The 25,525-nt window shown below is 41.7% G+C and overlaps 2 protein-coding genes across 12 annotated transcripts in view; one reads left to right on the top strand and one right to left on the bottom strand.

Moving 5' to 3' along the window:
- Positions 1-405: 405 nt before the first annotated feature.
- Rnf170 (ring finger protein 170) lies at positions 406-24,913 on the bottom strand. Of its 7 annotated transcripts, none has more exons than NR_151667.1 (8): positions 24,681-24,913; positions 23,718-23,841; positions 20,294-20,434; positions 18,302-18,377; positions 15,126-15,234; positions 5,532-5,576; positions 5,302-5,412; positions 406-3,470 (listed from the first exon to the last, which is right to left on the bottom strand). NR_151667.1 is itself a non-coding variant. In NM_029965.4 (8 exons), the coding sequence occupies exons 3-8, from the start codon at positions 20,425-20,427 to the stop codon at positions 3,201-3,203; spliced, it is 774 nt and encodes a 257-aa protein (NP_084241.2). In that variant the 5' UTR covers positions 20,428-20,434; positions 23,718-23,841; positions 24,681-24,913; the 3' UTR covers positions 406-3,200. The 7 variants fall into 7 exon arrangements, 5 of the variants coding, with proteins under 5 accessions (NP_084241.2, NP_001344222.2, NP_001344223.2 ...); NM_029965.4 differs by lacking the exons at positions 5,302-5,412; positions 5,532-5,576 and adding exons at positions 5,191-5,301; positions 8,579-8,652; NM_001357293.2 differs by lacking the exons at positions 5,302-5,412; positions 5,532-5,576 and adding exons at positions 5,191-5,301; positions 8,579-8,652 and having other exon boundaries at positions 23,718-23,836.
- Hook3 (hook microtubule tethering protein 3) overlaps positions 24,663-25,525 on the top strand; it is a 98,198-nt gene continuing 97,335 nt past the window's right edge. For 2 of the 5 annotated variants that reach the window (XM_006509150.3, XM_006509151.4), the window contains exon 1: positions 24,663-25,323. In XM_006509150.3, coding sequence (XP_006509213.1) covers positions 25,267-25,323 — 57 coding nt within the window. In that variant the 5' untranslated portion in view covers positions 24,663-25,266. The remainder of the gene's footprint in view (positions 25,324-25,525) is intronic. The other 3 variants (XM_006509149.4, XM_006509148.3, NM_207659.3) reach the window with 3 other exon arrangements.

Genomic DNA, 25,525 nt, shown 5'->3' with positions numbered 1-25,525 from the left:
CAATGTACAGATGTGTAAAAACATCACATTCTACCCTATAAAGATGAAAAAGGGAAATTTCCCTTCTGTATTTCATTATAAATATGGAATTTAGCTGCAGCTTAAATTTAAAAAAAATGTATAGCCCAAATTAGCACTGAGTAAAGAAACTACAATAAAGTATTATTTTGGACATAGCTCCATAAAGGAATATGTGTACACACACACACACACACATGTGTAGATATACACATACACACATATACATACATATAAGTGTATATATAGTACATGGGCCATAGTAAAAAGTAAAATGTTAATGTGCAAAATATTTAAAAGCCACTGTGAATGTTATATGTCAGTCAGTGGTCTTTCAAGACTTGTACATTTTAAAGTAAACAAAGAAATAGAAACATAACACATTAAAAACTTTTAGATAAACTATTTTTATTCCAAAGAATAAATGCTGAACAAACTCTCCAGATCACAAAGCTTGTGAGACGCCTCCGCTCTCTCCTGTGCACAGACTCTGTGAGGTAGGCGTCTGTACAGCCATGGGGCCCAGGAACTCTGCTGCCCTTCACAACTGAGAATGGAGCTGGAGAAACCCTACTCTAGTGAGTGGTTAATGGAACAGTTCCCTTCTCATTCCCCACAGAGCCACTCAAAGTATTGTTTGTTCCTGGGCTTGTACCATTGCTTTTGTGACAGTTACTCTGTTTTGTTTAAAAAGCTTGTTGCTTTGATTTATATGACCTCGGAATACAAAGTCTTTCTATGATGTTTAAAGCACTGATAGACTCTACTTGCTTTGAAGACTTTCTCAAATTGCTGCTGCATTCATCACTAATGATCCGTAAAGATGAGGGAACAGTAGGTGTAAAATTCGGAGATACCGCTGTGTTCCCTTTTTGGCTCAGTAAGACTTTAGCCATACAGTGGTTTTGTATGTTACAAAATTTTGTACAGTACACCTCTTCTCAGATATTAGAGTAAGTCCAAATATTACAGAAGGATGACATTTGCAGCAGAACACATGCACAGAAAATAAAATCATTTCAGTAAACCATAGCTATAGTCCACATTGCATTTTTAAAAGGTGGAAAATGTTTTCCCAGGCTGGCAACGAGCTCCCCTACTCAATAGCTTCCCAAGTTGGTGATGAGTGGCCACAGTTTTCTATGATGCATGCCACTCTTAACTTCATTTGCAAGTATACCCTCGAGATTGATAAAGGCTGTGACGAGTGTTCTTCCTGGAGCTTTAGCTTAGAAGCACCGAAACTGTTCCAGGGAAGGAAAACTGTGTTATGAAAACCTGACTCCAGAGAATTCCACTCCTCCCGCTTCTCCTCAGACTAGCTTTCATGCCTACCTAAATATCACTAGTTCCATTATGTTAGGAAAACAAAAGTCTTTCATCCATAGGATGAAGGTTTCACCTCTGCAACAGGAAGCTGATGCTGCTCTTCCTTCCTTACAACATTTTCTAAGGATAAAAGAAAAATTATGAGAGATTGCATTGATCGTGTTCTCTATATAAGGACTGGGTTTTATGTTGTTTTTAATGGCAGACAACACCTTCATTTTAAGCCTAGATTAGGAAAGAAATTGACGTTTCGTTCAGAATCTCATTACTTGGCAGCTAATCTGATTGTTTCTTTTTTTTTTTGGAATGTGACAGATTTTAGCTTTCTGTCCCTAAACACACACACTGAGGCTAAGAAGTCAATGGTACTAGCAATGAGAAGGCAGGGCCTGGGCATCACCTCACACCCCATCCAGCTGCTCTCCAGTTAGCGGCTCAGTTACAGTACTCAGTCCATTCAAACAGAACTACAGACCTCACATCCCCATGTCACAGCCATCAAAGACAACCAAATCAGTATGAACCTCAGTAGTTAGGCGTCTAATACACATTTCCTCATTCTGCCCAAGGCACGATGAATCTGAGCCAAATAATGCCATCTACAAGATAATAGTTTTACATTTTCAGGACAATAGACAACTAATCAAATATCTTCATTTTGCTGCAAGGGTTAACTCATTATTTGTAAAATCTAAATACTGTCCTTAGTACCTTCCTAAAGGCCCTGACCCATGCCAATAGAAATGAACAGCCTGTTTCCTCAAAATCGTACCCATTACTACTTGTTCCCAAGGTTACTTATGTTCCTGGGACAAAATCATTTCCCTTTACAAGCTACTCTATTTTCCTTTCCATTGCATTTTATTTACTTTGTGTTTGTGGTGTGTGATTGTGGGGTGTGTGTGTGTGTGTGTGTGTACACTCATGTGAAGGTCAGAGGACAGCTCACAGAATCCGTTCTGTACTTCCATGATGTGAGACCCAGGTTGTCAGGCTTGGGAGCAAGCACCTTTCCCCACTGCCCTGCTTTTGGTTTGGGTAGGATCTCACTCTTTAGCTCAAGCTTCTGGGAACTCATTACATAGTCTAGGCAGACCCTGAACTTGCAGCAATCTTCTACCTCAGCTTCTTGAATGCAGAAAGTACAAGTGTAAAGCTGCCACAGCTGGCTACAAGTTACTTTTGTATGTGTTTCTATAAAAAGTCCAAACTCTTAGTTGAATGTCATAACTGAATATCAAAAGTGCCTCCAGGAGATGCGTAGTTTTCACTTGTTAATCCTCCTATTGATTAAAGTGGTCTAGAGACTGAAAATGAGGTCAAATCAGGAAGTTCAAGTTTCTTTCATTTTCAGTTGATCACAAAGAATTATACAAAAATGAAAAAGCAGAGTTGCTCCAAGTCCATAGAGCTTAGCACACACCGAGACTCTGACCTTTCCCTACTATCATAAAATATTTTACTTTAACAAAAATATTTAGGCAAGTTTCAAAGTTCTCTATTCTTGTATGAGTACCCACTGAGGATGATGAATTGTAATGCGTCCAATATTGAACTGCATATCTAAGTAAATAATCTGCAGAAGAAAACAACAAAGTATCCCTTTTCAATTGGCTTCATACTTTTTTACAGACAACACAGAATTGAGATAAACCTGTAGATCACTATACATCTGATGTTAACATTAGAAGCTGTAGTATGTAAATGTTCCAGTTGTATATTCTTAGGCATTTGTCAAATGATAACCAAATGTTTTAAGCGTGTAAAATAATATTTGGGTGAATGATACTGCCATGGATCCTTTTGTTTAATTTTATATATAAGCTCGGATATTCTAGTAAACTAATTTTTTTTCACCTAGTTAGTCTTTGGGTTATCACTTCTCGATACATAATGGAGATGTAAATAAGCAACAAAAAGATAACAAAGAAATCATCTAGAAAGCCCAGAATTCCAAACAAGGCTTCAGGTACAAAATCTAGAGGTGATATTAAATAGAAAAAAGCTCCCATCAAACAAAGCATTATCCTAATGCGGAACATCCAGAAGAGGCCCCCAACTGAGAACACTTCCCTGAACGCATGTCTCAGCAAGGTGGGGAGGTCCATGATCCTTTCCATAATCTGAAGGAGGAAAAACAAGTACTAGAATTTAGCATCTAAGATATCAAATTAAAAAGTAATATTTTCATATAATGTACAGATTCAGCTAAGATGAATTAAGGTGTTTTACATATTTAATACCAGACTTTCCAACTATGCATTTTATTTAAAAATTAGTTACTAGATTTTTTTTATAAAACAGGTCTTCTTATAGACAACTGAATAGCAATAAAGTATCAACATGCTTAAAATGTGGAATAATAGATTGAAAACATATCTGAAAGTCTGATACTTCAAATGCTACAGATTTTTAGGTGTTCTAAAACATAAAAGGCTCTAAAGTCTAAAAGTTTTTGAGCCAAAAAGTGTTGGATTTCAGAACATGTTAAACTTGTGACTTTATGATTTTCAAATTCAGGAGGTTCTATTTGTAAAATCATGCAAATACTCTGAAATCTGAAAACTCGGATCTCAAGTATTTCAGATAAATGGTTCTAAACCTAAAGTCATCCAAAACTCAAGTTACTGATCAATAATCTTATAAAATAAGCCAAGAAACTGTAGCCAGGAGTGGTGGTTCACTCCTGTAATTCCCAGGTTGGGAGGCAGGAGATCAGTAATAGCTCAAGGCTAGCCTAGGCTACAGAATAAGACCCTCTCTCAAAAACACCATGCAGGCTTATAGTCTGGGATTTGTTCCCAAGTGTCAGATTTACTATCAAGATATATCTGAGTTGGACTGAAAAATCCATCAATTATTAGATGAAGTGATCTTGGGGTACGACTTCCTTTAACAACAGGCTGTTTTTACTACTTGAAAAAGGCCTATGTGATAATGAATGAATGAATGAATGAATGAATGAAAAAGGCAGACTATGTACAAGTTTTATAGCCCTGGGGATTGAACCTAGGCACTTGGCAGACAAGTGTTCTAGCCTGAGCTATATCCTTAGCCGTCCTTTCATGTCTTATTCCAAGAGCATCACATCAAGTTAATAATGCTGGCCTTGAATTTGCTATCCTCCTGCCCCAGCCTCCCGAATACCTGGGATTATGTCTGTTCCACCAGGACGTGGTATTATACACTAAAAATGAACTAACGAGTATGTGAGTGTGTGTGTGTGTGCGCGCGCACTCAAGCATATAAAAATAAATAAATAAATAAATAAATAAATAAATAAATGTATATGTATATGTGTGTGTGTTGGAGCAACGGCTAAGGCACACTTGCTATTATTGTTTCTAGCACCCATGCTGAGTGGCTCACCATCACCACTCCAGTTGCAGAGGTTTTGATGCCCTCTTTAGGCCTCCAGAGACACCTACATGCATGTGGTGCACATATATACATACACACACACATATATACATAGATTAAAACAGCTTTTTTTTAAATGCTCAGTCAAAAACAGCAAAGGACTAAGTATGGTGGCACATGCCTTTAATGGCAGTACTTAGAAGCAGAGACAAGCAGAGGTCTGGGATTTCAAGACCAGCTAGTCTACACATCAAGTTCCAGACACCCAAGGCTACATAATGAGACCCTGTGTCAAAAAAATATATGAATAAATAGATAAACTCTGCCCTCTGGGAAAACTAGCAACTGGCAATGATGAAGGTTAAAACTTAGTCCAAAACACATACTAAGACTTTACATAGTTCAATAGCTGGTTGATAAATCTGATTGTACAAAAAGTATAAAGGCTCTCTCTGACTTTGTAGCTGCTATAATATTACTTACAGATCTAGGCTGCCCTGAGAATCTCCGGTTATAATCATTAACATCTTGACGCAATCTTATAACATCCTGAGATTGATCATCTTCACCAAATACTGTTAGGAGGAGAGTTACCTGTGTATTACAGGAAAAAGCTGTTACACCTTCTGCACCATTATTATCACTTTTCACTTTGTGTTGTTCAAGAGAATGAGAAAAGCTTCTGAATGTATGTTTCATTCATTCCTTTGAATAAAGGCAACATGGGGGACGTGTGAGTAATTTCTGCCTTACAGTAAAATGTAGTACAAAATGTAATTTTTAATTCCTCCAAGATAAAATGGGTTCCACATCTAAACACTTACTCTAATATTTTCCTGTTCATATCAGGCACTAAAACCCACAGTTCTCTGCAAAAAGCATATACGTGGAGATAAAAGGATGATAGGAAAACCTTCAGTAACAAAGTGACATTAAAAATATAAACCTATCATTTTCAGAGAAAGATTTAGGCACTCCCGACTGACTGGTTTTACTCACACTTGGCATGTCTTTGAGTCTTTCTATCCCACTACAGAAACTAAAGGGTTGTATGGCCTGACGCTGAAACACCAGTCCTTTTTGTCATAAGAAAATATAAGTTTTGGTACTGTTATAGAACAAAGGTTAGTCTTGCTACTTTCATGACCATGGTAAAGATGACTCACAGTTGCCTAAGGTACCTTGAAAACTATGTATAGCTAAGAATGTAACAATCTCTAAAGAATGATATCTGATAAATACAATGAGATAAGATGAAAGGGACTAAATCGGGTTTAGGGGGATGGAGAGATGGCTCAGTGGGTAAGAATGCTGGCTGCTCTTCCAGAGGTTCTGAGTTCAATTCCCAACCACATGGTGGCTCACAAACATTTGTAATGGGATCCAATACCCTCTTCAGACTTACAGAGATGTGCTTGCAGAGAGCATACTCATTTACATAGAACATAAATAAATCTTAAAAAAGAACAGGTTTAGTTTTGGATCATTCTAGATGTTTTTATCCTTCCTGAGAACAAGAAAACCACTAATCAGATATTTTCCAAAGTTAAATGAAGGAGTGACTAAGTGGTATGAGCAGCAGACACAGTCACCCATACCTTCACAGATTTGTCAATAAAAATGTAGTCTCTAAAATAAGGCACTAATTTTAAGTCTCCAGCAAGATTAGCCCTTATAGTCAGGACAGTCAAATCCAATCTTTTTTTTTTTTTGATTTTTCAAGACAGGGTTTCTCTGTATAGCCCTGGCTGTCCTGGAACTCACTTTGTAGACCAGGCTGGCCTCGAACTCAGAAATCCGCCTGCCTCTGCCTTCCAAGTGCTGGGATTAAAGGCGTGTGCCACCATGTCAAATCTAATCTTAAGAGATCTAACCTTCATGGTCTTTTCCTTCTTGTAACTATTCTTTTCTCAAAGCTAATGTAAGGCTTTAGAACATGAACTGTTTCTTTAAAATGCAGTCTTGTCAGGAACAGTAGTGTACACCTTTAATCTCAGCACTTAGGAAGCAGAGACAGATAGAACTCTATGAGTTCAAGGCCAGCCTGGCTTGCATAGTGAGCTCTAGGACAGCCAGGGTTACACAGTGAGACACTGTCTCAAAACAAACAAATGAATGTAATTGAGCATCTCCTATGCTTGGTTGAGCATCTACTATGAGCTGGGCACTATTAGTGGTATGCACACATGGAAAAAAAGATGGCACAGCCTCATCATGAATGACGTCAACATCTGCAAGAAAGGCAGGAAGCTGACCTGTTCCAGAGCCTGTTATCTGGCATTGCAGGTGGTATCAAAACTGCGCTTTCCCTTGGGAGGCCTAGTACTCCTGAAGAATAAGGCAAGGTCTTGAGGTGCTGGTATGAGTGTTTGGTAAGCTAACGTACAGAGAGGAGTGACAAGCGTGCTCTCGTCAGACAGCAGCCTGCCTGTTATTTCCATGGCCATTTGCCAGTCAAACAGTACTTTCTACTGTCTTGCCTCCAGGTTAAATGACTGAAATTAGGGAAACAATGGCTATCAGACAGACTAAGAGAGCCTTATCCCCTTACTAACCCCTAGTCAGTTTTCAGTACAACAACCACTCTAGGAAAGCCATGAGTAAAATCAAAAAGTGGGCTGAGTGTGTGTGGCGATCTGGATAGTCCCCATAAGCTTACCATTTTCAATGTTTGGTCATTAGAAAGTGGTACCACTTGACAGGGATTAGAGGGTGTGGCCTTGTGGGAGTAGGTGTGGCCTACTGGAGGAAGTACATCACTGGGGGTTGGGCTTTGGGGTTTCAAATGCTCAAGCCAGGCCCAGAGTCTCTTTCCCTGCTGCCTGTGAATCTGGATGTAGAACTCAGCTCCTTCTCCAGCACTGTGTCTTCCTGCTTGCTGCCATGCTTCCTCCCATGATGATAATGGTCTAAACTTCTGAAACTGTAAGCAAGCCCCAACTAAATGCTTTCCTTTATAAAATTTACCATTGCTCTTCACAGCAATAGAACACTGGATAAGACAGGGTGGAACTCATTTTTCAGTTTAAGATACACTGCCTGGCCTCCACATTTCTGGCAAAAGCTAAGAACTACTGGCAATTAGTTTAAGGCAAATGAACTGCCCATGACACATGTCAAATTAGCCACAGAAACAATGTGAGAGGGGCAAACCACCTTTCCTTCTAACCATGTGGGAAAAAGTAAAAAGTGCTGAGGCAGAGTTTGGGACTACAGAAATAAAAAGGAAAAGAAGGAAGCCTGGCTCTCCAGCTCTAACAGCAATGGGAAAATTATTGCTAAAACAAAGGAAGCATGCACTGTAAGGATAACTGTGTGGCTTCATTATTAAAGTTCAAAGAAAATGGGACAAGATAAATACTTAAATATTTTTAAAAGGAAGAATATATTTTTCCCAAAAGAGAACAGTATGTGGGAAAAACTCACTTATCTCTTGTTTTTTCACTACAACTGTAGGATTTCAAATTGAATTCCCCCTTTTATGATACCTTAGTGATTTTAAAAAAAAAATTTTTTTTTTAAATTTAGAGAAGTTACACAGTAGGTTAAAATGCAATTTGGCTGGAAAAGTAACTCAGTTTAAATTTAAGACTGCTAACACTGGGCAGGAGAATGGCTCAGTGGTAAGAAGACGTGCTGCTCTTGCAGAGGCCTGAGGGTCAGTTCCCAGCCGCATCATGCAGCTCACAGTCACTGAAGGACCCAGTGCCTTCTATGGCCTCTATGGACCCTTGCACTCAGGCTATGTACTTACACTCAAGCACACACACACACACACACACACACACAAAAAAAATCTTAAACCAAAAGAAGCCCTAATATTTATGAAATGAAATACCATAAGTGATACTTTATATCTAGAGAACACTACCGTTTGTCTACAGATAGGACAACTGATTGCACCAAGCCAGGACCCGTATCGCCAGTATGCAATTATGCAGGAACCTAGTGGAATAAGAAAACATCAATAATGAAGCTTTAAAGTTCATATTTGCTGGTCAAGTTTCCACTATTTAATAGTATTACTTTTCTTAAAACATTGTTTTATTACATTGTTTATTGATATAGCTTACTAAATATTCCTTGAAAATTTTACCTCATCTAACCAAATTTTCAGATAAATTAAAATCTGGCAGTCATTCCCAACCAGTAAAAAAACATTTTTCTTTTGGCTACTACTTAAGCAATGGACATTTTATACAATAAAAAGCAAATATTAATCACCTCAGTTACTGAGGCCTCAAGAAAACAGTTTCCTATGTAAAATAAACACTATACCAAATATGACAAACTGTAAGATACTATTTGTTACAAATTTGATGTATTGGAAAAATATTTTAGGAGTCCACTGACCCAGCAAGGTGTGTTGACACATACCTACAATCCTAGCACTTGTGAAGCAGAGACCCCTGGATCTCAAGTGAGAGGGCTCTTCGGGCTACCCAGTGAGACCCTGTCTCAACAATATCAAGGGTTAAAAAGCCAAATTAAGTAAGTTGTGATGGATATAATCCCTTCACTTAGGAGGTTGGTGAGAGAGTCAGAAGTTTAAGATCAACCTCAACTACTCAGAAAGTTCAAGGCCAGCCTCAGCTACAAGAGCCCTTTCCTTCCTGCCACTCCAAAACCTGAAAACCAATTACTGAAGTAGTGGGCTTCCTTGATAAAATACTTAGCTTAGCTTAATGTCTGAAGTACTTATTGTACTAGGTGATGTTCACGACGATGGCGGAGGTAGCTCAATCAGTGAAGTCTTTACTGAAGAAACATGAGGGCCTACCTCAGTTCCCATGAACCAATGTAAAATAGTTGGACATGGTGGCACACACATGTGATCCCAGTACTGGGGAGACAAAAAGAAGAAGGATCCCTGGGGCTCACTGACCAATCAGGCTAGCCTATCTGACAAGTTCTCTAACAGTAAGAAACAGGACCACCCCTCCCCCCTCAACAGGAGAAAAGGCTAGGCCTGGGAGCTGCTGAGTGTGTAAAGTCAGAGCCAAGTGCGAGGACTTGATCCCACGCTCATTTTGTTATTGCTGTTGTTTAACTCCAGGCTCGCCAGTGTGTCCAGTCTAAAGCCTATGATTCTAAAGCAGAAACAGTGGCAATGTGAAGATTCCTAGACTGTGATGAGCAGCAACTCTAGTCAGGCAAGAGACTCTGAGTGAAGAGTCTCTTCTCAAAAATAAGGTAGAGAGTGACTGAGGAAGGTATCACCACATGCATGCACACCCATCCCACCACCCTACAGACACAAAAGAAAAAGTAAAAAAGAATGTAGACAGTATCCTGAGGACCAACACCTGAGGTTGACATGGGACTCCACAAGTATCCATGCCCACACCACATACACATATATACCCACATGAACACACACACACACACACAGCAACAAAACAAAGATGGCAACCCTGCGTGAAGAAATAGTTTATATGACCTCAAAAGTGGTAGGGACACTCAGTAGATGACCACTTAACTTCCCTCCAGTAACATGAAGGAACATTTTCACTGCCTGGAGCGTCACATATTCTAGGCAAGTACTCTAATAACTGAGCTGCATTCCCAGCCCGTGTGCCTTGCTTTGACCTCTGCAGGACAGAATTTACAAGAAGCAATAGCAATCCAATTGTGGAAATCAAAGTGGCAATCTCCAATCAGAAGATAGCTCAACCTCACATTGTGCAATGGTGAGTGAAAGGAGCAGAGAAGTACAGAGATGGCTACCTGAGCACAGCACGTGAACTGAACTTTGTCGGATAGCTAGGAGGCAGAAAACAAGACACAGTACACTTCTGTCCTTTATAGCAAGGGTTAGAGCAGAAAGGTTTGTGAGAACAATGGTGAGCAAGCTTGGACTAGCAGAAACTGACCAAATTACAACCAACCAACTCACCAATGTCATGACGAGTCTAAAGTCAGCAATTACCTCGTGCCTGTGCCTTCATGGAGCTCTGTGCTAATCACAGTTTAGTAAGCGCTTGGGCACTCTGCTTTCACATGAAACCTGTACGGGAGCAAAAGCTGGGGCTGCAGAGATAGCTCAGTGGCTAAAGTGCTTGTCCCCAGAGCCCATGTGATATAAGCTCAGGCCAGGAGGTCAGGGGGCTGGATCTGCAGCATCAGTGTAAAAGCCAAGTACAGTGGCAGGACCTGTAACCCCAGCATGAAGGGTAGACACCAAGGCTTATTGGTCAACTAGTCTAACCTAACCACTGAGTTCCAGGTTGGTAGGGGCTTGGGGGTGAGGAGTTGGGGAGCTGAGAGTGCTGGGGGCAGGACAGACAAAGAGACTAAGAGAAGCCAGGTGTGATGGCACATACCTTTAATCCAGCATTAGGTGGATCTCTGAGTTTGAGGCCATCCTGGTCTACACAGTGAGTTCCAGGAGAGCCAAAGCTACATTAATAGAAAGACCCCGTCCCAAAAAACAAACAAAAAACACCAACAACTACGAAAAACTAAGATGAGCAACAACACCAACCTCTGACCTCAATACACATGTGTGTACACTTGGTATATGTGTGCTCACACACATGCACACAGGTATGTGTGCCCACACAAATACATGAACCTGCCTGTACCATACAAATATGCACACGTCCATAAATACACATGTATATATACACAAAGAGAAAACAGCTATTAGTGCTGTTATTTTCATCTCATACCACGTCTTAGCTGTACCTATGGCCTTTTTACCCCCAAATCCAGGCTATTTTGATAAACACTACATTCATTTAATCTCAAATATCTCTTCCTCTAACTAGAGTGTGGGTGTCCTTATTTTATATAACACCTTATTTTATGTAATTCTGTAACACCATTTGTCTTCACTGAGAAACTATGACTCAGCAGATTAAATGCTTTAATTCACCTGCTACTTGATGCTTGATATTGTCTTATTCAATTGACTGTAACGGAGCAGAGGTGTTATGCTCCATCAAGAATTACCGAGCTAAGAGCTCTCGACACAGGTAGTGTTAATATACTCAATCTTCTGCCAGGAGAAAATTTTTTGAGAAATTACATAAGAAGTATTTTTACCTCTAGATTTATTAAATAAAATAAATAAATGTGGCTTAGTTGGTAGGGGGTAGGTTAGTATGCACAAGGCCTTGGGTTATCAATCATCCTCAGCACATTAGCTAGGCATGGTAGTGTATGCCTGAAATCTCCGCACCTGGGAGGTAATGTGGATCAGAAGTTCAAGGTCACCCTGGGCTACGTAGCACATTTGAGGCCAACCTGCGATACCTGAGCCACATCTCAAAAGAAAAACGTACTTAACAAGTAGAGCAGGATATCAGAAGCAATCTACCCTATTACCTCAGGCCCAGAGGTAAAAGCAAGAACACAATACAACCATCTTTCAATTGACAGGATTATCCACCCAGTGAATTAGCTAAGCCTGAGTTGGCAAATAAGTTCATTTTGCCTGCCAAGCCTTATAAAGTGCCAAAACCTGCCTTGTTTAGATTCAGAAAGAAGGAGGGTCAACTGTATTAGAAATGCCTACAACAGGTTTGTGAGCAGGAAAATTTCTGTCTCTCCCGATTGCCATTAACTTCCTTCCCCCATCTGATCTTTTATTTACTGTTTTTCAGCAATCCAAAAGATAATTAACAGACTGATACTGGGCCGGGCAGTGGCCTCAGTGAACAAAGCCTTTGCCACACAAGCCTGTGGACCTGAGTTCAGAGCTCTAGAATCCATGGAGGCCGGATGCAGTGGCACCAATCTGTAACCTCGGTGCTCTCAAGACTGGATGCAGACACAGAAGAAACATATGGGCTGGTGAGATGGCTCAGTGGGTAAGAGCACCCGACTGCTCTTCTGAAGGTCAGGAGTTCAAATCCCAGCAACCACATGGTGGCTCACAACCACCCGTAACGAGATCTGACTCCCTCTTCTGGTGTGTCTGAAGACAACTACAGTGTACTTACATATAATAAATAAATAAATCTTTAAAAAAAAAAAAAAAAAAAAAAAAGAAGAAACATATAGGCCTGGCAGATGCAGAAGTGAACAGGAAATCCTTTCTTTTTTTCTTTTAACTCACAAAGATTATTTCTTTTTATTTATCTATTTTTTCTTTTTATTACACTCCAGATTTTATTCCCCTTCTGGTCCACTCTCCAACTGTTCCACACCCATACCTCCTCCCTGCTCCCCTGTCTCCGCGAGGATGTCCCCACCCCTCCCACCTCTGCCCCACCAGACCTCTAAACTCCCTGGGGCCTCCAGTCATTTGAGGGTTAGGTGCATCATCTCTGACTGACTCTAAGGAAATTGTTTCTTAAGGAAGAAGGCAAGGACACACATGCAGATTCATCACCCTATACATATTATGACATCTAGCCACAGAAGGTCTAATCCAAAACCAAAAAAATAAATTAAAAAGAAAGAAAGAAAAGCTGAAAGATCATTAGCAGAGCTCAGAGGAGGGCTAGGCAAAGTTCCTAAGAGAAGAACTGTCCTCCCCTGTCAACTCAATGTTGCCTTGTATGTTAGGTATGTGGGGGGAAAAAAACCTTAGTGAAGGTGGGCATGGTGGTGCACACCTGTAATCTCAACATTTAGGAGTTCAGTGTCTGGCTCATGTACAAAGCAATATATTGTCTAAAAACACAAAACTAATACCATAGCTGGGTCTGATGGCAAATGCCTTTAGTCTTGGCATTTGGAAGGCAAAAGGTGAATCTCTAGATATGACACAAGCCTGGTCACATACCAAGTTCTAGGCCAGGCAGGGCTACAAAAGGGGAAACTCAGTCCTTAAGAACAAAGCCTTGGGGAGTTTAAAATTAATGTTGGAGGAACGTAGAACTAGATTCATTATAATAATCACAATGTATGGAAAACTCAGCATTGCAAGGTAGATATTTCAAATGTTTCAACCCCAGCAATATCAATAATAAAACTGTAAGAATCCTATGAAGTGAAACAGAAGACACAAGAGGGAGGACACTAATAAAGGATCATTAGATGCCGCATTTTCAATTAGTCTCTAAGTAAAAGTCAGAACATATGGGAATAATTAAGACCAATCTTAATTGTATATACTAGTGGACAGAATGCTTCTAATATCCTACACTTTAACCATTTTTATTTAGGATCTGTAGGTTCAACGGATAAAACAAAAAGAAAAACACTGTTACTCATTTGCAACTAACAGAAAGGACTATTACTGAAAAGTAGGTCTAATGACTGCCATATCTAAGTTAAGAGAAGTTCTTAAGAGTGTTTATCTTCCTATAAGCTGCCAATCACAGCAGAATGAAGCACAGAGCTTAAAGCCAGCTCTAGGTTGCTTACAGCTGGGTTACCCATTACAAAACGACTTGCCTTCTCTGAGCCTCAGTTTCTGATTTGTGGGGTTGGATAAGATTAAGTGTTGCTGGGCGTGATGGCGCACGCCTTTGATCCCAGCACTCGGGAGGCAGAGGCAGGCGGATTTCTGAGTTTGAGGCCAGCCTGGTCTACAAAGTGAGTTCCAGGACAGCCAGGGCTATACAGAGAAACCCTGTCTCAAAAAACCAAAAAAAAAAAAAAAAGATTAAGTGTAACCTTCCTATACAGTGGGCACATCCCAATCCTGTAAAGTCATAAGAAACAATATTACTGTCTATGAACTCTTTCTGGGGATCAGGAGAGCCATTGAGGAGGAGAAGGTACCTCCTGTTGATCCTAAATGTGAATATACTCCCTCTGGAAGCCAGTATGTGTTCTAGGTTTCGCAGCTTTGTCTCCAGCTCCTGAAGGTCACACACAAAGAATAAAGACAGGCAGTAGAGGTTTGTAGCTTAGTCCTTGAGACAATAATTTTGCCATGGAAGTCTGAATAACATGTAAAACTGACAAAAGTTGAGAAGGACACAGTGGGCATGTAATGTTACTTGAAAACTTGAACTATTCTTCCAAGAAACACATTGCTAATGATCTAGAAGTTTATTGAGTCTTCTTTTCCTAAAGCTTGGACCCCACGCATGGGAATATACATTTTAATTTTTTTTTTTTTATTTTTAGAGTCTGGGTCTCATGTAACCCAAGCTGGTCTTGAACTTTTTTTCTAGCTGAGGGTGACTCTGAATTCCTGACCTTCCTTCCTTTTTCCACTGAGTACTAGGATTCAGGCATATGCCACGGTACCTGGTAATACAATCCTGGGGATCAAGCCCAAGGCTTCTGCATGATAGCCAGGCACTCTACCAACTGAGCAATATCCTCAGACCTTAGTATGGAATACACTAAACAATATGCTATTATTTGGGTGGCAACTAGAGCAGGACTTGTGAAGCAATCTACTCTTCTCAGAACATAAATGTGATAAAAAGAAAATGAGCAATCTAGCCCACTACCAATCCACAAAGGTCTCAAGCTGGTGACTCTAACCAAGTCGGACATAATTTGCTCACCACAAAAGAGATGTCCACAGTTTGTTTCAACAGGAAAGGAGGCTTGATGTAAGCAGATTGGACAGTACATTTCAGTGTAGAACTGCTGTCGGGCAGGAGCAGGGACATCCTGGGGAAAGGACACAGACATCTCTCAAGACAGAAATTACACATGCGCAATAGTTTAACGTCTTGCAAGTCTGAGAAGCTTGCAAAGTTGTTTTATTTGAACTCAGTGGCCTTCACCTTCCTCCCTACACACAACTTGAAAACAAAATGTAGATTAACTCAAAGCTAGCTTTTCTACTTTATTAAAATGCATGTTATTTGAATTCTACAAGCTGCGATATAAACTAGAGAATCCGAAACACCCTGCTTCAGTGTAACTCAGAGGGAGAGCACCCACTTAACATGCATGAGGCCCTGGGTCTGATCCTCAATACCATAAAAACAGAAAAAATATCAAACTATCATTCTTAATATTCACCAATTTTTTTAACATTTTAAACAACCTTTTTGGTTTTTAAAACAGTCTTGTTTTGTAGCCCTGTCAGACCTGGACCTTACAGCAGCAATTCTCCCCAGCTTCTCAAATGCTAGCATTGCAGGACCGTGTCTGGCGTCATCCTTTTCATTGAACACCTGTCCCCTGTAAAGTTTTGCATATCTGCTCTATCTTCCACAAGAATTAATCTTCCAGTTAAGATTATTTGCTCATTTTATAAGTAGGGAAAAAATGACCACTTTTGGTCATGTGAACGTGGTCCTTTGGAAACCCACCCTAGTAAATGTTAACATGCTTCTCATTGCATGTTTGTAATCCCAACAGTGAGGACGCAGGGTCGGGAAGGTAAGGGTTCCAAATTACCCTTGGCTGCCTAACAAGTCCCAGGGTTGGGCTACATGAGACCTTGTCTTAAAACCCCAAACCACGCAAATATGTAATATATGCATATTCTTTGATTGTATCACTGTTGTGATCAGATAGTAGTACAAGTACCACACATCAAATATGATTCTGGAATAAAATGCCGTGAAGGCAAAAACTCCACTTATAGGATTCACTGTAGTACCTAAGGACCTAGAAAACTATCCAGCACTAACGCAAACGTACACCTTCATCAAGGGCTGGAAAGCTGGCTCTGCAGTTTAGGGCATGACCCGTTCTTGCCGTTCATGTGTTTGGTTCCCAGCACACACATGATGGCTCACAATCATCTCTAACTCCAGCTGCAGGGGCTCTAACATCCTCTTCTGAATTCTATGGCACCAAGCACATACATGATGCACATACATTAGGCAAAACATTCATACACATACAATAAATAGGTATTAAACTTTTTAAAATAAAATTATCACAAAAATCAAAAGTAGTAAATACAAACTTAATTATAAAATGAATTAAAGAACTTTTGATAAATGTTAAGATATTATAATTAGAATTTTAATTTCTTAAAATAGCACTAATTACTAAAATAATTGAAGGTAGCATTGTTATTCCAGTGTTAATACTACAAAATGAAAATATTAAAATATGTAAATACTACCAGGCAGTGTTGCACACTTAGGAGGCAGAGGCAGGCAGATCTACATGAGTTGGAGACCAGCCTGATCTACAGTGTGAGGTCCAGGACAGCCAAGGCTACACAGAGAAACCCTGCCTCAAAAAAAAAAAAAAACAAAAAAAACCAGTAATTAATATTAAAATAAAAACTTATACCTTTCTTGATGTTTTTCAAAGAATATAACAAAAGCCAACAGAATAGCTCATATCTATAAGCCCAGCATTAGGGAGGCAGAGGCAAGCATGTCTCTATGAATTTGAGGTCAATTTGGTCTACACAGCAAGTTCCAGACCAGCCAGGACCATGTAATTCTGTGTCAAAAAAAAAAAAAAAAAAGAGAGAGAGAGAGAGAGAAATAAAAAAGGAAGTATCTATTTCATTTCCGTTAAAGTTGACTACATTTTTTATACAAACAACAAATACAAAAATCGTTCTCCTTTAGAACAAGGCGATAAAAAGCATGCATGTATCTGTAACTGGACTTCTGGGTTCTTCTTTCTTCCATCCTTCTCTACCTCTCTTCTTCCACCCTTCCAACCCCTAACACTAGGTAGGCGAGAGAAAAGGACTGAGGAGAAAGAGGGTGATGGTATCATGAGACTACTTCCTACTGACTAGGGCGTCAAGTTCTTTGGAGCAAATTTGATCTTGTCTGTCAGGATATCTAGTTCCTTCTTTTCTTCTGTTTGCACCCGACTGCCTGATAAACCGCAACCAACAGCATCCAGCCACCAACCAGCCAACCAGCAGCCATCTATGGGGCTCTAGCACTTAAGACACCCTCTGAAGAGTCCCCAGAATTCCAAAACGCTGTCAAAACCATGCCCCTGCTTAAGGATGATGCAAATCATAGTCAGCTGCTGTGGAGAACGTGAGGTAACACCATATCCACGCCTGAGGTTAAAATGAAAACATATTCCCATATGTTTCTGTGGTTTTCAAAGAAACCAAAATCCTCACTGCATGCATCCGTATAGATTAAGACTAGTCAACATGCCACTAGGTTGATCGCTCTTGCCAGTAGCTCCAGAACTTGGGAGGTCTAGTGGTCTCCATGAGAATGGTCATATAACATTTGAACGCGAGGCCTCTGGCAGATGGAACTGTTTTGGGAAGGATTAGGGGACTTGGCCTTGTTGTCACTCAGGGTGGGCTTCAAGGTTTCAAAAGCCCACCTGAAGCCCAGTCTCTCACTCGGCTCCAGAGCCACGCCTGCCTGTCTGCGGCCACACTCCCTACCATGATGATAATGAACCAACTCTCTGAAACAGTAAGCAAGCCCCCAGTTAAATGCTTTATTTTATAAGTTGCCTGTACCTGGACTTATAGTTACAGCAATAGAAAAGTAACTGTGACCGAGGTAGAGTCGGGAAGATCAGGAGATCACGATCATTCTCAGCTCCCCAACAAGTGCCAGGCCAGCCTGGAATACGCGAGACTGCCTGGATGTCCTCCCAGTCCCGTCAAAAGAACATGTGCTTAATCTGAAAATATGTAGTCTGAGGAACAATATAATGTAAGGAGTAAAGCAGCTGATGCTTCTTAAAGCTACTTTCTAATGTCTTATCACCACTCCTATAACAGGAAACTACAACATCCCCTTCTATAAATATATATACTACATCAGCATACCTGTTCTGTTTGGAATTGTTCTCGAAGCACTCTGACTAGCTCCTGGTTTTCTGGATGGATGTTCTGCTGTACATTTCTGTTGGACAGAGTTTATAAAGTTAGATTAACCCATCTGCTTTATTCGTCTAGTTTTTGACATTGAACTGCTGACAAGCACGGGTGGATGACATGGCTCTGTGGATGCAGGCACTTGTGATGCAAGCACAACAACCTGAGTTGGGTCCCCAGAACTCATGTCAAGGTAAAAGCAGAGAACTAACTCTACAGAGCTGTCCTCTGGCTTCCACATGCACATCATGGCAGGCATCTGACATCATTAGTAATTTAAACAAATTAAAACTCATTTATTCTGTGTGTGGTGTACACTTATGTACACGGGTATGGGTGTGCTATGACACACGTGTGGAGACCAAAGTATAATTTACTGGAGTTGCATCCCTCCTACCATGTGGGTTCAGGGCATGAGCTCAAGGCAGCAGGTAGGGCAAAAGTATTTACCCATTGACCTGTCATCCTGGCCCAATAAATAATTTTGTTTTAATTTTAGAAAAAGAACTGCATGGGGTCTGGAAAGATGGTTTAGTGGTTTAAAGCACTGGCTACTCTTCCAGAGGTCCCAAGTTCAGTTCCCAGCAACCACATGGTGGCTCACAACCATCTATAATGAGAGCTGACATACTCTTCTTCTGGCATACAGACATACATGCAGATAAAGTATACATATACATAAAATACATAAGTAATTTTTTTAATCTTTAAAAAAGAGAGAAAGACTAAGAACTCCTGGTGAGTTAATGTAACCTAATGTAACTGATGCTATCTACCTTCACTCCAATCCCACAACTCTGCACTCTAGGCGACCCTGTGACAACTCACTCCCAAATCTATGATCATCAGCTGACTTTAGGTTTAAATGACAAATGATAAAATCCAGATGCCCAATATCTTAGGAATTTATTGCAAGCAAGTAAGTAATATATAGAACAATTAACACATTTCTTTTGTGAAGTTCTTTAAAATAAACAATTAGAAAGTTCTATATCTGAACACTTTCCCACATCTAATTGGGTCTTTCTCCTAATTTTTCATGTTTAAGTAGAAGGGAAGACAGCAGAAGTTAAAATTATACATATAGTTATACATATAATACAAAACTGCCAAAACTAACAGTGTGGATTGGTTTTTGTCAAATTGACACAAACTTTGATATATCTGGGAAGAGAGAATCTTAACTGAGAAAAATGTTTGCATAAGATTGGCCAGTAGGAAAGACTATAGTGCATTTTCTTAATTAATAATTGACATCCAACTCACTCTGGGTGGTGCTACCCTGGTCCTGGATGATATAAGAAAGCCAGCTAAGCAAGCCATGAGGAGCAAGCCAGTAGGCAGTGTTCCCCATGGCCTCTGCTTCAGTTCCTGCCCTGAGTTTCTTTGTTGATTTCTCTCATTAATGGAGTATATAAAAGAGACTCTTATTTCACAAGTTGCTTTTGGTCGTGGTCTTTATCACAGTAATGAGTCTGGAAAGCAATCTAAGACATGAACACACCATTTAAAAAGTACAATGGAAAATCAGAAGCAAGAAGTTGTCGGCTATAAAAAAAATGAGATTAGGCCAGGAGAGCCCTGGTATCGGTAATGAGGTGGGGGTTTTTGTTCTTTTCTTTGTTTGTGTTTGCTTGTTTCCTCTCACTTTTTCCATTTAATTATTTTGGATATATTATTCCATATCACCCACTCGCTGGTAGATTCAATTATAAAAAAAAATTTTAAACGAGGATACTCATAGGAAATATGACTATTTTAGTCAAAATGGAAACTGTGCATTTAAATATTCTCAGTTAAGTCAGGAAAAAAAAATAAGGTAGTATTCAAAGCTGAATGGAAAATAAAATCTTCCAGCCACTGAGAGCAACTACCATGAGAAAGAATTAGCCATCGGCCTTTAGAACTACTCAGTATTTGAAGTCATTTCCTCTTCAGTCTCACCTGAGAAGTGCATACAGGAGAGTAGCGGTCAACGCCAAGCTGACCACCACAGCCACAAGGACTTGGTCGCTCACTCCTTCTATAAATGAGTCATCCTGCTGCAAACTCTGACCTTCACTGTAGTACCTGGCCATTACAGGTCTAAAACATGAAGAAGTGAAAAGGAAATATATCAATAAAAGCAATGTAAGGATGACTCATGTCTAACATACACTGACACTCATAGCACACTCCTTAATGCATGCACCATTAAGTACAGCTCCCATGATGGGTCCCCTACTGATGAGTTTTGTTTTATTAATTTGCCAGAATCTTTATTTGGGGGAGACAAAATACTATTTTTTTTAAGGAAAACCACTTTATCACTCATGTACATATTTTTAAAGTAAATTTTTAAAAATACTTTTTCTGGAAGGCTGGAGAAGTAGTTCAGTTGGTAGAATAGTGGCCTACCATATACAAAGTTCTGGGGTCGCGACCCCAGAACTTTGTAAAACTGAGTGTCATCGTGTATTGTGTATGGAGGCCAAGACAGGAGGATCACTGCAGGTTCAAAGCCAGGTTGGATTACTGAGTAGGGGGCAGAGCGGGTAATACCGAAATAAAACCTTTATTCTGTTTAGGGTTAGTTCCTTAAAGGGAAAGACTATTCCCCTACCTCGGTTCCTCTTTTCCAACCCAATATCAAATAAAGGATCCAAATAGACCTTATCCCTCACTGTCTTAGGGTATAAAGAGCTACCCAGCCCATGCCCTGCACACAGAGCTTAGTAACTCAGCAAGCTTAGAGTCCTAGTCATTTGGAAAGCAGAATTCACTTTGGCAGCAAGACATTTATCTTTCTAGTGAATCCATTTGAACTAATGCAAGTCTGGAGTTTGAAAACTATTAGCCAAACCTAAATGAAGCTCAGCTTACGGTTCAGAATTCCTTGAGTGACATGGCATAAAGGAATCTCTTTGAGAGTATGTAGATGCAGTAAAGAGGGAAGACTCCTTCCCAAATTCTAGAGAAAAATGATAGTACCCAATACTGCAAGTATGAGAGGAAACAACCCAAGCTAAGGCAACTGTGTAGGTTAATCACAGGTAACTCTCCTTGTCCCCTCAGTGAACAAAGCTCAAAGCCTTATATGGCAACCAAAGGGAAATGATGGGAATATTCGATTAAGAATGGAAGAGTATAAATAAGATTCTGGGTTTATGTACATTATTAGGCTGAAAGGTTTTATCCAGGGCTGAGGATCTACCGTAGAGTGACCTTTACGTAGTGTGCCAGCTTGTCCAGCATTCAGTGTCAATCCCAGTAGGTCTGTGTGGCGGCTAGTAATGGAACCCAGAGCTTTATGCATGCTAAGCAAGCACCCTTATCAACTAAGCTACATTCCTAGCCCTGTCTTTAGGACTTTGATCGCAGCCATAGCATTTCTAATTTTAAAAGACCATATCTAATAAAGGAAAAGTCTTACACTGGCTGTCTGGCCTATCCTTAGATTTCAAATGCTCTTCTCCCCCAGCTTCAGGTGGCAGTTCATATGGCTGTTTTTATTTTATTTCTTAATTTTTAAAAGAATTACTTATTTATTTTATGTATGTGAGTACACTGTCGCTGTCTTCAGACACACCAGAAGAGGTCAATTATCTATCAGTACAGTTTCTCTCGGCCCTTTTCTGAAATCTTTTGAACTCCAATGCACATTAAAAACACACACGGGCTGGTGAGATGGCTCAGTGGGTAAGAGCACCCGACTGCTCTTCCGAAGGTCTGAAGTTCAGGTCCCGGCAACCACATGGTGGCTCACAACCATCTGTAACAAGATCTGATGCCCTCTTCTGGAGTGTCTGAGGACAGCAACAGTGTGCTTACATTTAATAAATAAATCTTTAAAACACACACACACACACACACACACACACACACACACACACAGCTAGTTACCTGTGCCTTGTGATATATCATAGGAGAGTTAATGTTACTAATTAAGACTGGAATAAAAGAAAACCTACTTTTCCCTCAGCCAGATTATCAAAGTAGGTAGGATTATATAACAAATGTCACCGAACCTTGTGTATTTATTGTTATTCAATAAAGTCTAATTTTGGAATGACACATACATGCTTATCTGTTTCTGACATGTGTGCTCACAACCAAATCCAAAATCTGTCATATGGAACAGCAGCACCATCTTCCCCTGAACTCTCAGACTGCTGTAGCTGAGAACTAACCTCCATCTGGGCAAGGCCTACAAAGACAGCTCAGGAAAGGCCCACTCCCCTCTCTTGGGTCTTTTTCTAACACTGTCATGGAAAGGGCTACCCTTTTCTAGTAGGAATACTAAGATTTCCTATAACAAAGAAAAAACGGGTCCTCACCCAACTCCCCCGTCCCCCTCCCCTGCCCCGGGTTCATATAGCATCCTGATGGTCAGATGGCTTCTGTAATCGTTATCAAGGAGTTCTTAATATCATTTCTGCCCCGAAAAGTAATTAGAAGCATAAAATAAACCAGTAATGCTACACAGGGCATAAAAACACTGCAGACTCACAGATTTGAAAAGACATACTTTATCACCACTGTATCACAGCTTTTGAAAGCCCAAGTGGTTACAGATACCACAGTCCCTCCCAAATGGCTAAAACCTGTGGCCGTGAAGCTAAAGGCAAGGCCGAAGTCAATGTAATCTACACTTACTATCTGTTTACCTAATCAGCTTTAGTCACTGAAAGGTGACACCGGTTCTACAGAAACATTTCAGCATGGAATGCTGGACCTCTAGTCTGACAAAGATCCAGAGGCACCCACATAGATACCATAAGAACAGGAGATTCAAAGTTAGGATTTCTCAAGGTATCTCTGCTCCTGTTAAGAAGAATGTTCGCAGGAAAAACCTTTGAGAAGGCTTCAGATACAGTTATTTATTTGCTTATTTTTGGTACCAAAGATTGGTGTTTGCTAGGGTAGTGAATCTAGCACTACCTCCTCAGCCCAAGATTTTTCGAATCTATGAAACGATCGATTACATGTGATCATCAAGCAGTAGTCGATAAAAGGATCATTTTAAAAAATTTAATGCTGCCAGCGGTGGTAAGCCTTTGATCCCAGCAATCAGGAGGCAGAGGCAGGCAGATCTCTGAGTTTGAGGCCAGCCGGGTCTGCAGAGCAGGTTCCAGAATTGCCAGGGCTACACACACACACACACACACACACACACACACACACACAGCCAACCACGCAAGCAAAACAAAACAAAAACTCAATGTTTTTTTGAAATCCTAAAAGCTCAGCGAGAAAACCAACTTCAAATGGGAAAGAAGTCCCCAGGAACTGAAGAAAAAAAAAAAAAAAGTGAAGGTGTGCCCTGGGAAGATAACTTCTTCCCAGGCACTGCTAATCAAAGACTGCATGATCTGGTGGTTATGCATACCTTTGAATCCAAGATTCTCCTAGGACTCCAAAGCATATATCTTGTATCTTGTTGTCTTGGAAACGCCAATATCTTTGCATTAAGGTCGACTGTTTATTATAGCATTATTCTTAGACGCCCTAAGCTGGAACAAAGTGCACATCAATAGTAGAACGGGTACAAGGCTGTAGTCACACAATAGGATATTAGACAATCATGGGATTTTTGCAGATAATTTAATATTATTTAAAAGCCAAAGCCACAATACATATCCATTCATAAAAGTTCAAAATCAAACAAAGGAAAATTATACTACATGCATAGTCATCTGGTTAAAAAGCTAAAAGGGAAAGCTTTTAAAATAAAGTAAGTGCCTATCACAAAAATCAGATTAGAGATGGTATGGATGGAAGAACTCTTGGGAATGTGGCAATTCATTTTATTAATATTCCTCAAACATGTACTGCTACGCACTGTTCTGCATGCGACTTAAAAACGTATATGAAACCTTCTACAAGGCTTGTATTAAAAAAAAAAAATCGAAAGTCGGGCAAGGATGCACCTCAATGAAGCCAACTCCTAGCACAAGAAGCAGGCCTTAGGAACAGCAAGGGTCCTTACGCACTGGGGAACTGGCGTCCACCCTCTGTCACTTTGGGTAAAGTTTTTTGTGGGAGAAGGGGGCTCCAAGGAGGAACGCCGGGCTCCCCACAGCCGGGCCAAACCGGCCCCCAGCCTCCGAGACGCGCCCACGTCAGCCGTTCCACCTTCGCCCGGAGGGAGACTCTGGGCAGGCTCCGGCGACTCAGGGAAGGCTGCGCTCCGGCTTCCGGAGGGAAGCGGTGGGCGCGGAGCCTACCCTCGCGCGGTCCCGCAGCTCCCCCCACCGCCACCGCGCCGAGTCCCGCAGTCCGCGGGTCCCCGGCCCGCCCGTGCGGGGGCGTGGCCTGGCACACGCCCGCGGCCGGAGAGGGGGGCGCGTACCTCGTCGCGGCCGAGGAACTACCGGGCCAGTCGGCGGGTCGGCATAGAGCTCATTTCCGGGGACTACCTAGCTACTCCTCCCGTGCAAACTACAGGCGGCTTCTTAAGCCAGAGCGCCGGCGTCAGCGCACGCGCAGTGCGGAGCCCCGGCGAGGGTGAGCGGACTGGAGAGACACACAGACCGGCCGCCACCGCAGGGCCCGGCCGGGGCGCGCGCCCGCGGGCCTTGGACTGGCTCTGGGAGCGCGCCTCTAGGGGCGGGGCTGAGCGAGCGCGAGCGTGCGCAGTGGCCCTCGGACCTCGGGACTCGCGCTACGCGGCGCGGCGGGGCGCGGCGCTCGCGCAAGAGGGCGTGGGCTGGCGGCGCCGGGTGCGCGCAAGGGAGTGCGCGGCCCCGAGCGAGGGAAGGAGGGGCTGGTGACAGTGCGGAGCGATTGCCAGCGTCCGCGCCCCGGGAGCGGACGGACGGAAGAGAAGGTCCGCCAGACGCCCGGTCTGCTGCCTGACCCCTTCGGACTCAAACCCCGAGCCGAGCGGCCGCGGCTTCTGGTTGGTTGAAGGGAGACGCTGCGGCCACCCCAGGAAGATGTTTAACGTGGAGTCTGTGGAGCGGGTGGAGCTGTGCGAGAGCCTGCTCACTTGGGTACGTGGTGGGCAGCGGGCCGGTGGGAAAGCTCCGCCACCTTTTCGCGGACACCGGTGCTCGTCCCGGGGGGCGAACGCCCCGGGGCGACCTGCCGTCACATCCGGGGCTTGGGACGGGCGGAGCTGAGTAGCCGGTGCGGCCGCGTCTACACCCGCGGCCGGGTCAGGGTCAGCAGGGAGAGGCCGGGCTCAGGCAGGCT

This window comes from Mus musculus, chromosome 8 (genome assembly GCF_000001635.26).
Source record: "Mus musculus strain C57BL/6J chromosome 8, GRCm38.p6 C57BL/6J".
Lineage (NCBI taxonomy): Eukaryota > Metazoa > Chordata > Mammalia > Rodentia > Muridae > Mus > Mus musculus.
The sequence above is the reverse complement of the archived record's forward strand: the minus strand, read 5'-3'. Positions and strand labels throughout refer to the sequence as shown.

What these genes read in the sequence shown, in the direction of transcription:
- Rnf170 (NM_029965.4), bottom strand. Translation starts at nt 20,427, where the DNA reads ATGGCCAGGTACTACAGTGAAGGTCAGAGTTTGCAGCAGGATGACTCA. An exon ending in AACAATTCCAAACAGAACAG is followed by an intron (nt 15,235 to 18,301) that starts GTATGCTGATGT and finishes TCCTTTCCCCAG; the next exon opens with GATGTCCCTGCTCCTGCCCG. An exon ending in TCTCAGGGCAGCCTAGATCT is followed by an intron (nt 3,471 to 5,190) that starts GTAAGTAATATT and finishes TTCCTCCTTCAG; the next exon opens with ATTATGGAAAGGATCATGGA.